Consider the following 12362-nt stretch of genomic DNA (forward strand, 5'->3'; position numbering starts at 1 on the left):
CGTCCCAGGAGGGCGTCCGCCCCCGCTCGCAGCCCCCTTAAAATAGCCTCCGCTCGGGCCGGAGGGATCCGAGATGGCGGCCGCGGGCCACCCGCCCACGCGGTTCCACGCGGTCCACGGGGCCAACGTGCGCGTGGACGCCTCCGGCACGCGGGCCACCCGCGTGGAGAGCTTCGCCCACGGGCTGTGCTTCAGCCACCGGCCGCTGGAGCCCGGGCAGATCTTCCTGGTGGAGATCGAGGAGAAGGAGCCCGGCTGGTGCGGCCACCTGCGGGTGGGGCTGACCGCCCACGACCCCCGCGACCTGGCCCTGGTGCCCGAGTACTCGCTCCCGGACCTGGTCAACCTGGGGGACAGCTGGGTCTTCGCCATCACCCGCAACCACAACCGGGTGACCGAGGCGCCGACCGGCGGGCCGGGACTGCTCTGCGGCCCCCACCTACTCATCGGGCCGGTCCGCCTTCCCCGCGACAAACTGGTGGGCCGAAGCCGGCCGGGCCGCTACAGCCACATCCTGGATGACCTGTACAAGACGAACGCGCTGCCGGCTACGGCCCGGAAGAGCCGGATCGGGGTGCTCTTCGCGCTGCAGCCGGACGGGACGGCCGATATGCACACGGTCATCAACGGGGAAGACATGGGGCCCAGCGCCCGGGGCCTGCCCGGCTCCCGCCCCCTCTACGCCGTGATTGACATCTTTGCTTCCACCAAGAGCGTCCGCCTCATCCAGGTGGAATACGGCTGTAGGTATTGCCCAGTGTGTCCAGGGAACCCCCTATTCCCCCCCGAAAAAAGCTTAGACCCCAGGCCCAGCTAAATCAGTCAACGTAGCTCTCTCTCCTCTCTCTTCCTAACTCAAGAAGAGACTGGACAGCCATTTGTCTGAAACGGTATAATAAGGTCTCCTGCTGGAGCAAGGGGTTGGACTAGAAGACCTCAAAGGTCCCTTCCGGCTCTGTTATTTTATTATTCTGAGTTAGCCCAGAGGAGAGAAAGAGAACCCAGCCAGAATCCGGCAGTTTGTCCCTGGCCAGAGCTGGGAAGCTGTGGGTGAAGGGCTCGTCCTGGAGGAGAGAGATCTGGTCCCAAACTCCTCTTAGAAACAGGAAGTCAAAAGGTCTGAGAGCCCAGGTGTGACTCTGTGAAGACACCTGACCACCACAGAAGCAGGAAGTTCTTGCATCGTCAGACAGCTTTGAGTAAGTCTGCCCTTCCCCCACCCCCGCAGGAGATCAGTGTCAGTCCTACACCTTTGATGGAACGATCAGAAGGGCTGGGCTGGCCCAGGTGCTTCCAGAGGGCTAAAATGTGATTTGGGAATACCAGGGATTACCAAGGTCTCACAGCTGAGGATCAAACAGTCTTCTGGCATCTTGCCAATTAATACAGTATGATGATGGAAATTAGGATGGATCACAATTCGGCTATGAACATCCGAGAATTATTGGGAGAATAACTTGGTTAATCTTTAAGGTGCCACAAGTCTCTCTGCCCTTCCTGCTGCAAAAGGCTAATGCGGCATTGACCCCTGTGGAGATTTTAAAAACAGGGTTAAAATAAAAATATATAAAATAAAATTAAAAGAATAGATGGAGTTAGGGGATCATGGCTGCAGGCATGCTTCACTGTAACGAGTGTTCACATGCGTGTCTGAGAAAATAGGAGTTTAAGCAGTCAACCAGGATAGAGGTCCATTATTTCTGAATTCTTCTCTCTAAGCCAGGATTGGGGGGGGGGCAGTTGGAATGGCCAGTAGTGAAGGACTCTGGGAGATGAAGTTCAGCAACATTGGTTGTGCCAAAGGTGCTTTTTTTACGAGGCAACTGGACTTTCTTTTTTGTCACTTTGAAGATATTTTGCTTCTCATCCCAGAAGCTTCTTCAGCTCTGACTGGATGGTGGGGGATGGAAGGATTTATATTTATATACACCACCGACCCCTGGATCCTTCCCAACTTTGATACACACCCATGGCAGCCCATCAGTTCCTTCCTTCTGAGGTATGTTTTAGTCCTTTTACTCCTAATCAGAACAACAGAAAAACAGAGAGTTGGAAGGGACCTGAGAGGCCTTCTAGTCCAGCCCCCTGCTCAAGCATGTCGTTCCAGACCAATGGCTGTCCAGTCTCTTCTTAAAATCCTCCAGTGATGGAGCACCCACAACGTCTGGAGACAAACTGTTTCACCAGTTGATTGTTCTCCCTGTCGGGAAATTTCTCCCTAGTTCCAAGTTGCTTCTTTCCTTGATTAATTTCCATCCGTTGCTTCTTCTCCTGCCTTCGGGTGCTTTGGAGAGTAGCTTGACTCCCTCTTCTTTGGGGCAGCCCCTCAAATACTGGCAGACTGCTATCGTGTCTTTTTACTACACTAGCCATATCCAGTTCCTGCAACCATTCTTCATATGTTTTAGCCTTTCAATCATCTTTGCTGCTCTTCTCTGCACCCTTTCTATAGTCTCAACATCTTTTTTTACATCGTAGTGACCAAAACTGGATGCCGGATTCCAGGTGTGGCCTCACCAAGGCCTTGTAAAGCAGTACTGACACTTCACCCGATCTTGACTCTGTTAATGCAACAGGATATTTGAGGTTTTGCATCTTGCTGCTTTCTTGGGTCCGCATACACAGCCAGGAAACCCGCCCCCCCCCAGGCAGCCTGGCCAATATCTGCCCTGGAGTGCTCGCTGGCCGTGGAGTTGTGCCTTTGGGGAGCAGTGGGGCTGAAGGTGTGTCACACCTGCCCCGTCTTGGCTCCTTAGGAAAGAAAGACCCTCCACTCCATTTGTGTGAAAGGTATACCGTTACTGAAGATCCCGTGGTCCAGTAGAGCAAGGCCAGAACTAAAATTTACGGGCGAAGGTTCCCTAGTTATCTTTCCCTTTTCGCTGGTCCTTCCCCCTTGTTACCTGCCTATTGTCCAGCTATATCCTAAGCATTTGCTTTGGTAATGGTCCCTGCGCTGGCAGGCGGGATGGTGAGCCTGCTGCCTCCCCTTTCAGTCCTCTGGCTTTGGAGCAAGGAGTTGATGTCTCGGGACTGCTTGATGCGAAGTTTCGGTTTCCCCCATTCCCCTTGAGCACAGCAATTCCCTCCCCCCCTCTCCCCCATAGTTTATGGCAGGCTGGCATCTAGCAAAGCAAGGCTGAAGCACAAGATGGCAATTCCGACAAGGTGTTGGGCTGGGACTGGGGAGTCCAGGATCCGCGGTTCCTCCAGCCACAGAAACTTCCCGAGGGCTGGCTGTGAGGGAGTTAGGAAGACCCCATGGTCATCAACGGGGAAGACATGGGGCCCAGCGCCCGGGGCCTGCCCGGCTCCCGCCCCCTCTACGCCGTGATTGACATCTTTGCTTCCACCAAGAGCGTCCGGATCATCCAGGTGGAATACGGCTGTAGGTATTGCCCAGTGTGTCCAGGGAACCCCCTATCCTCCCCCCCCCGAAGATTAGACCCCGGGCCCAGTTAAATCAGCCAAGGAGGGCTGCTGGTTGGCTAGAAGGAGGCGAGGCCTGTGGGGTCCAGCTTGGGCTGTTTGAAGGCCAGGGCTACACGGATCCATGGTGAGCACAGAGACCGGTTGCAGAAATTGGGCATGTCTAATCTAATGAAAAGAAGGACTGGTGTGTGTGTGTGTGTGTTTGTGTTTGTGTCTGTTGATATAATAGCAGTCTTCCAGTATTTGAGGGGCAGCTACAAAGAAGATGGGGTCACGTTATTCTCCAAAGCCCCAGAGGGCAGGGCGAGAAACCATGGTTGGAAACTGATCAAGGAGAGAAGCAACCTGGAATTAAGGAGAAACTTCCTGACAGTGAGGACAATTAACCAGGGGAACAGCTTGGCACCAGAAGTTGTGGCTGCTTCATCAGTGGAGGTTTTCAAGAAGAAATTGGAGGAGCCATTTGTCTGAAATGGTATAAGGTCTCCTCTGGAAGCACCTGGGCCAGCCCAGCCCTTCTGATCGTTCCATCAGAGGTGTAGGACTGACACTGATCTCCTGCGGGGGTGGGGGAAGGGCAGACTTACTCAAAGCTGTCTGACGATGCAAGAACTTCCTGCTTCTGTGGTGGTCAGGTGTCTTCACAGAGTCACACCCTGGGCTCTCAGACCTTTTGACTTCCTGTTTCTAAGAGGAGTTTGGGACCAGATCTCTCTCCTCCAGGATGAGCCCTTCACCCACAGCTTCCCAGCTCTGGCCAGGGACAAACTGCCGGATTCTGGCTGGGTTCTCTTTCTCTCCTCCGGGCTAACTCAGAATAATAAAATAACAGAGCCGGAAGGGACCTTTGAGGTCTTCTAGTCCAGCCCCTTGCTCAAGCAGGAGACCTTATACCGTTTCAGACAAATGGCGGTCCAGTCTCTTCTGGAGTTAGGAAGAGAGAGGAGAGAGAGCTACGTCTTAATGCATTTTGCTATTTAAATGGTTTTACTAATCATCCCAAATACAGTATACTTTTTCGCGAGAAGTGGACTTTCTTGCTTTCCTTTGAAGATGTTTCCCTCCTCATCCCAGAAGCTTCTTCAGCTCTGACTGGATGGTGGGGAATGGAAGGATTTGTACTCCTTGCAGACAGCCGGTCGTTTGCCTCCTTTTAGAGGCCATCTATGTCAAAACTGAACAGCCCTCTCTCATACATCATTTTATTAATCGTACTGGTTTTAATTTTAAGCAGTGTGATTGATGGAGAAAACAATAATTAGAAAGGAGGAAACGCATTTATCTCTTAAGTGCCTAGTATTTCTTAAGAGGTGATGACTCAAGTCACGTTTCGTTCTCCCGTTCCAGAGTCACGGCTGCAGAACTGGTGTCCCAGATTGGGGGCATGTGCAGTGCTGGGTTGCCTCCCTTAAAATGCAGGTGACGAGTCAGGAGCAGCATCGCCTGGTCTGTCCCCTTTCTCGTTCCTGGCAGCCTCAACCTTTTGCCTGCTTTAGTTTAGAGCGGTTTTAATATTTAATATTGAGATATACATTTTACTTATTTTTAGTGGGGCTCCTAAAGGAATCTCAGCAAGAACTGGCATGGATCACCTGGAGCCTCTCCAATCCACTGGCTGGGCTAGGGGATAACAACAACAACAACAACAACAAAGTTGGAGGGGGCCTTAGAGGTCTTCTAGTCCAACCCCCTCCTCAGGCAGGAAACACTAAACTATTTCAGACAAATGTCTGTCCAATCTCTTCTTGAAGACCTCCAGCATTGGAGCATTCACAACTTCTAGATTCAAGTAGTTTCACTGGTTAATTCTCACTGCCAGGAAATTTCTCCTTAGTTCTAGGTTCTAGTTAAGGCAAACCATTTAGGTTTTCCAGTCTTGATTGAGTGGGTGGCTCAGGCATATATTTGGGAAGTGAAGAAGCAGATTTGAATAGTTGCAGGAATTGGGTATGTCTCATCTAACAAAGGGAAAGGACCAAGGGTGACATGACAGCAATCTTCAATATCTGAGGGGCTGCCAAAGAGAAGAGGGTGTGTGTGTCAACCTCTTCTCCAAAGCCCCGGAAGGCAGGACAAGAAGCAGCATATGGCAACTAGTCAGGGAGAGAAGCAACCTGGAATTAAGGATAAATTTCCTGACAGAACGATTAACCAGAGGAACAGAAGTTGCCTCCAGAAATTGTGAGCGCTCCATCACTGAAGGTTTTTAAGAAGAGGCTGGACAGTCACTTGTCTGAGCCTCCTGCCTGAGCGGGGGGCTGGACTAGAAGACCTCCAGGGTCCCGTCCAGCTCTATTCTATTCAAACTAATGCCTGGGAGATTCACTGTGGCACCCAGTTTCATGGAAGCTGCCTCAGGGCCTCCTGATTCGCTCACTTTCCCAGGCGCTACCGTCCTTTTGATGTTGCTGATGTTGCCACAACAGATTAACATAACTATTTTTGGAAATTATTCCTGAGGAATAATGTTACACAGGATAAACAAGACTAACACAACAGCTGTGTGGTATTTTTCAATCTCAAGGAGAATTTCTGGAAGAGGGTTTATTATTATTTTGGAGCCCTCCGGACAGAGTTTGAAAGAATCGTCTGATCCAGCTACTCCCCCATTTCCAGTCACAGGCAGTCCTCTGCTTACGAATGCAAATGAGCCCCAAATTTTCATTCCTAAGCAGTGAAGTTTGCCCCAATTTACGGCCTTTCTTTCCACCGTTTTGAAGTGAGTCACTGCGGTTGTTAAGTTAGTAAGCCGTCTGTCTGTCTGTCTCTGTGTGTGTCTGTCTATCTGTCTATCTATTTATTGAATTCATATAGCCGCCTCCTTGCTCTCAGCGAGTGATCAGGTGATCCCAGGACGTTGCAGCCATCCTAAATACAGGCCAGTTGCCAAGCATCCCAATTTTGATCGTGTGACCACACTGGGATGCTGAGGTGGTCATATGTGTGAGAAACGATCCTAAGTCTCTTTTTTTCCATACTGTTGTAACTTTGAAAGGGCAATAAACGAATGGCTGTGAGCCAAGGACCACCTGAAATCAAATTATATTCCTAAATTACCCAGTGATTGTGGTACTTTGTGCAGACCACAGGTGAGTTGGGAACACATTATAAGAATGGAATAATCAAGATAAAATGGACAGCAGGGGAATGAAACTAGGAATCCAGGACGTATCCGGCTGCAGAGAGATAATTTATGGCACAGTAATGGGAGGCTTTAAAAGCACTCAAATGGAGGTAACCAACCTTGGTTATTTTAAGACTTGTGGACTTCAACTCCCAGAATTCCCCAGGTCTGGGAGGGAATGAAGAGGGAAGGGATGGACGAAGTGCTGCCAAGCCCAGGAAGGAGCGTGAGGACAATCTGGATGAAGTTCTGAAGACTTTCCAGGAGATCCATTCAAGAGGCAGGGAAGGGGCACCATCTCAGCAGCTAAAGACCTCAATTAGAATATAGCTGGAAGGGAACTTGGAGGTCATCTAGTCCAACCCTCTGCTCAAACAAGAGACCCTATACCAGGGGTCTTCAAACTTGGCCCTTTTATGATTCGTGGACTTCCAACTCCCAGAATTCCTCAGCCAGCATGCCTGGCTGAAGAATTCTGGAAGTTGAAGTCCACAAATCATAAAAGGGCCAAGTTTGAAGACCCCTGCCCTACACTATTTCGGACAAGTGCCTGTCCAGTCTCTTCTTTAAAACCTCCAGTGATGGGGGCACCCACAACTTCTAGTGGCAAGCTGTTCCACCAATTAATTGTCCTAGGTTAGGAAGTTTCTCCTTAATTCCAGGTTGCTTCTCTCCTTGATTACCTCTGGAGAGGGAGGGTGCTGAGGAGGGGAAGGGCTGGAGCCCAGCTGTCAAGGAGGGCCTTTCTCCTTGGGAGACATCTCTGGAAGGCCTCTGGCATCCTTCCACCCACCGCATTCCTTCTCTGGTGACCAAGCCTGCTGGGGAGCATCACCTGCTCTGAATGGAAGCTGCCACGATGGAGACACCCCCGCCCACAGGCAACCCCAAGCCATGCAAAGCTTTGTGGCCCTTGAGGGGTGGAGGGCCTGAGGAGGTTCTCCCGAGGCTGCTGAGCAAGCCCAACTGGGTCACCGTGGAGGCCTTGCACTCCTGCAACCTCTGAAGGACTCGCTGGCACATGGTGCTGGGCCAGGCAATGCCTCTGCCGGGGAGCAGCTTTGACTCTAGAAAGTGATGTCTTCCGGGGACGGGGGTGGGTGGGAAGACCCTGGGACTCCGGGAGGGCAACTGCCACGCCTGCCATGTGGAGGGACAGGAGGCCATTAACATGAAGCCAGGTGACTGCTGCGTGACTGGGGAGGCCCCCCCACCACAAGCCTACACCTGTGCTTCTGAGTTTTAGGCAGCCCCTCCCACACCGGGGCTGTCTGCCTTTTGGCTGGAGCCACCCAGCACAGACTGATTGTGTTCCCCCCCCTTGCTCTAAGGTGGTGGTGGGGGGCAACCTTGGCTATTGTAAACTTCAGCTCCCAGAATAGCTTGACTCCCTCTTCTTTGGGGCAGCCCCTGAGATATTGGAACACTGCTATCATGTCACCCCTCGCCCTTCTCTTCATTAAACTGCACATACCCAATTCCAGCAATCGTTCCCTATATGTTTTAGCCTCCAGTCCCCCAATCATCTTTGTTGCTCTTCTCTGCACTCTTTCCAGAGTCTCAACATCTTTTTTACATCATGGTGACCAAAACTGGATGCAGTATTCCAAGTGTGGTCTTACCAAGACATTGTAAAGTGGTATTAATACTTCACGTGATCTTGATTCTATCCCTCTGTTAATGCAGCCTAGCACTGTGTTGTGGCTTTTTTGGCAACTGCAGCACACGGCTGGCTCCTATTTAAGGGATTGTTCACTAGGACTCTTAAGATCCCTTTCACAGTTACTACTATTGAGCAAGGTACCCCCTATACCACAGGTAGGCAACCTCGGCTCTTTTATGACTCATGGACTTCAACTCCCAGAATTCCTCAGTCAGCATAGCCCTATACTATACCTGTGCATTTGGTTTTTCTTGCCTAAATGTAGAACCTTAGTTTTTTCGCCACTGAATTTCATTTTGTTAGATAGCGCCCAGTGTTCAGGTCTGTCCAGATCCTCCTTTATCTTAAGCCTGTCTTTTGGAGTATTGGTTATTCCTGCCAGCTTGGTGTCAACTGCAAATTTGATGAGTTCCCCATCTATTCCCTTGTCCAAATTGTTGATGAAGATGTTGAAGAGCACTGGGCCCAGAACAGAGCCCTGGGGCACCCCACTACACACTTCCCTCCATGTAGATGCGGTTCCATTGAGGACCACACGCTGAGTACGGCCTGTCAGCCAGCTACGAATCCATCTGGTGGTGATGCTGTCTAACCCACATTTTTCTGTCTTATTAAGTAGTAGGTTGTGATCTACTTTATCAAATGCCTTACTGAAGTCCAAGTAAATTATATCCACAACATTCCTCTGATCCACTAATTTTGTCACTTGATCAAAGAATGCAATAAGATTTGTCTGGCGTGATCTGTTTTTAACAAACCCATGTTGTTTTTTAATAATGACTTTGTTTGCCTCTAGGTGTTTGGTGGTTCATTGTTTGATTATCTTTTCCAGAATCTTCCCAGGTATTGAGGTCAGGCTGATCGGTCTGTAATTTCCTGGATCCATTTTTTTCCTTTTTTGAAGATGGGAACTACATCAACTCTTTTCCAGTCCTCTGGTAGTTCCCCAGTGCTCCAGGATCTTTGAAAAATATAGTTCAGTGGTTCTGAGATCACGTCTGCCAGTTCCTTGAGAACCTTGGGGTGTAATCCATCTGGTCCTGGTGATTTGAACTCGTCTAGGCTGGACAGGTGCTCACTTACCATTTTCTTGCCTATCTTAACTTGCGTTTCTATTCTGTTTTTTATGGAACTGGTTTTGGTAGGTTGGACTGTTTTTTCCCTTTGTGTAAAGACAGATGCAAAAAATGAGTTAAATAGTTCTGCTTTCTCCCTGTTGCTTGTCACCTTCTTGCCACTTTCCCCCACTAATGGACCAATCATTTCCTTAACTTTTTTCTTGTTTCTTTCTTCTTGTTGAAAGAAGCTTTTTTTGTTATTGTTGACTTTGGTCGCAAGCCTTAGTTCATTTTGAGCCTTAGCTTTCCTCACTTCATCTTTGCAGGCTCGGGCTATTTGCTGATATTCTGCCTTAGTTATGTGCCCCTCTTTCCAATTCTTATACTTGTCCTTTTTATCTTTCAATTTATCAGAGAGTTCTTTATGCAGCCATGCTGGTTTCTTTTGAGAGCTGTAATTTTTCCTCTTTGTTGGTATTGTACTAGACTGGGCCTTTATTATCTCACTTTTCAAAATTTCCCAAGCTACTTGAGTTGTTTTCCCCTTGAGGGTTTTCATCCATGGAATCCTTCCCAAGCCCTAATTAGCTCTCTTCAAGACTCTAGTTTGACTGTGTTCTGTTGCTTGTGCTTCCAGAATGTTGAATTCCAATATTACATGATCACTTCCCCCCAAGGTTCCTGTGGCTTCGTCACCTTCTATCATTTCATCTCTGTTAGTGAGAATTAAATCCAATATGGCTAATCCCCTAGTTCCCTTCTCTACTTTTTGGGAGAAAAAGTTGTCTGCTAGGTTTGTCAGGAATCTGTTAGATCTTCCACTTTTTGCAGAGTTTGTCTCCCAGTTGATATCAGGGTAATTAAAGTCCCCCATTACTATTGTGATGCGCTTCCTACATACCTTAGTTAACTGACTAGCAAAAAGTTCATCTATTTCCTCTGCTTGGTTGGGCGGCCTATAGTATACACCTATGGCAATGTCATATTTTTCCCCTTTTATATTGACCCAAATGCTTTCAAGTTTACAGTTTTCGTCATTGTGCTCTATTTCTGTAGAGATAAAGTTATTTCTTATATATAGAGCAACTCCACCTCCTCTTTTATTTGGTCTGTTTCTTTTAAATAATTTAAATCCCTCTAACTTAATCAGCTTTGTTGCTCTTCTCTACACTCTTTCTAGAATCTCAATATCTTTTTTCTGTTGTTTTGAAAACTCTCTTTTCTTGTTTTGTTTAATGCCGGGGGTGGCGTGTGGGGGTGGGAATTAGGGAGCAAAAAATATCAAGGGCTTTACTTCTAGCTTTCTGTAGCACAAAAATCTGCTGCTTGAGAATAAGCCCAAAAGATGCATTTTACAACTCCTGTAACTCACAGGAGGAGTTTGCACAAAGGACACACTTATCTTGGTTTAACCCTCGTGTATTAACATGGTTGAGGGGCGCGGTGGCTCAGTGGGTTAGGATGCTGAGCTTGTCGATCAGAAGGTCGGCAGTTTGGCGGGTCGAATCCCGAGTGCCGCGTAGCAGAGTGAGCGCCTGTTACTCGTCCCAGCTTCTGCCAACCTAGCAGTTTGAAAGCACATAAAAATGCAAGTAGAAAAATAGGGGCCACTCCGGTGGGAAGGTAACAGCGTTCCGTGCGCCTTTGGCGTCTAGTCATGCCGGCCACATGACCACGGAGACGTCCTCGGACAAGCGCTGGCTCTTCGGCTTTGAAACGGAGATGAGCACCGGCCCCTAGAGTCGGAAACGACTAGCACGCATGTGCGGGGGAACCTTTACCTTTACCTTATTAACATGGTTTAGCTGGGTTTGCACAGTGGCACATTTATGTTGGTTTAACTCATGTATTAAGCTGATTTAACTAGGTCTGCACGAGGGCACACTTTTGTTGGTTTAATCCTCATTTCCAAATCTGATTTAAGAGGATCTGCATCTCTGCACACATATGTAGGTCTAATCCTCACCTCCTAAACTAGTTTAACAGGCTCGGCACAAGGGCGCACTTACGCTGGTCTAAACCTAGTCTCTTAAGCTAGTTTAACCTCTTAAACTAGTTTAACAGGTTCTGCATCTCTGCACACTTATATTAGTTTAACCCACACAAACTACTTTAACAGGCTCAGCACAAGGGCACACTTATGCTAGTCTAACCCTCGCCTCTTAAGCTAGCGTAACAGGTTCTGCATCTCTGCACACTTATGTTGGTCTAATCCTCACCTTCCTCTCCCCCCCAGTGCCCTCCCTACAGACGCTCTGCCGCACAGCCATCCAGAAACACATCATCCACCGCCTGGCCATCGATGGGCTGAACTTGCCCCCCCTGCTGAAAAACCTCTGCAAGTACGAATGAGGCACCCAGCCTGGCACAAGCGCCCAGCCCGCCTGCCTCACCCTCCCCCCCCCGGCCTGGTCTTTCTGGACGGGCTGGTTCTGCAAACGCCTAGGGAGAAGCAGCCGATTCTGCGGATGCCAAGCAACAGGATGCCCCCGAAGGCACCTGGGGAAACTTTGGTATCCCCAGTAGCAGCCCAGAAGATGCCACGAGGGCAGTGCCCCGTTGTGGTCAGGATGAGAATTTCCTGGATATAAATCTGGACCAGGATCCAGGGCAGTCACAAGTCTTCAATAAAAACAGTCTCATGGAAAGGATTTTGTTCTGGTTGTGAGGATATTTCTGTAGCACCTCCAGGCATTGGTACCCCACTTTCTCAAGTTGCCAGGGAGGACCTTGGATGGGCTCACCCTGTCAGCAGGGGCCAGGTGGGCACGAATAAAGAGGCAGAGTCCAGGCGCTCCCTCTCAACCACACGTTTATTCAGCACTGGACAAAGGTGGTCTTCCCTGTAACGCTGGGAGAACCCCAAATGCGATTTTAAGGAGGTGTGTGTGATGCTGACATGTTCAGCTCTAAGCTTGTGAATTACCTTATCAAGGTCTCCACAGCTCTGAAAGCCTGGAATTTATTTCTGCCACTTCAACATGTGAATCTTTAGCCCAGTCGTCAGAGTTATCAGAATTCCTGATCAAGAGCGACTTCTGCAGCAGGAAAGGATCGGGCAGCTGGAGATGCCAGTCTCTTCAGG

At 49.3% G+C, this 12362-nt stretch overlaps 1 protein-coding gene across 2 annotated transcripts; it reads left to right on the forward strand.

Annotated features, from left to right (window-relative positions):
• Positions 1-62: 62 nt before the first annotated feature.
• On the forward strand, positions 63-11918 carry NEURL2 (neuralized E3 ubiquitin protein ligase 2). Of its 2 annotated transcripts, none has more exons than XM_081324907.1 (2): positions 63-743; positions 11514-11918. In XM_081324907.1, exons 1-2 carry the CDS (start codon positions 74-76, stop codon positions 11627-11629), a joined length of 786 nt encoding a protein of 261 aa, XP_081181033.1. In that variant the 5' UTR covers positions 63-73; the 3' UTR covers positions 11630-11918. The 2 variants fall into 2 exon arrangements, 1 of the variants encoding a protein (XP_081181033.1); XR_014026073.1 differs by lacking the exon at positions 63-743 and adding an exon at positions 3261-3388.
• The last annotated feature ends 444 nt before the right edge of the window (positions 11919-12362 follow it).

The sequence above is a fragment of the Vipera berus genome (genome assembly GCF_964194415.1).
Source record: "Vipera berus genome assembly, chromosome: 3".
In the NCBI taxonomy this organism is placed as follows: domain Eukaryota; kingdom Metazoa; phylum Chordata; class Lepidosauria; order Squamata; family Viperidae; genus Vipera; species Vipera berus.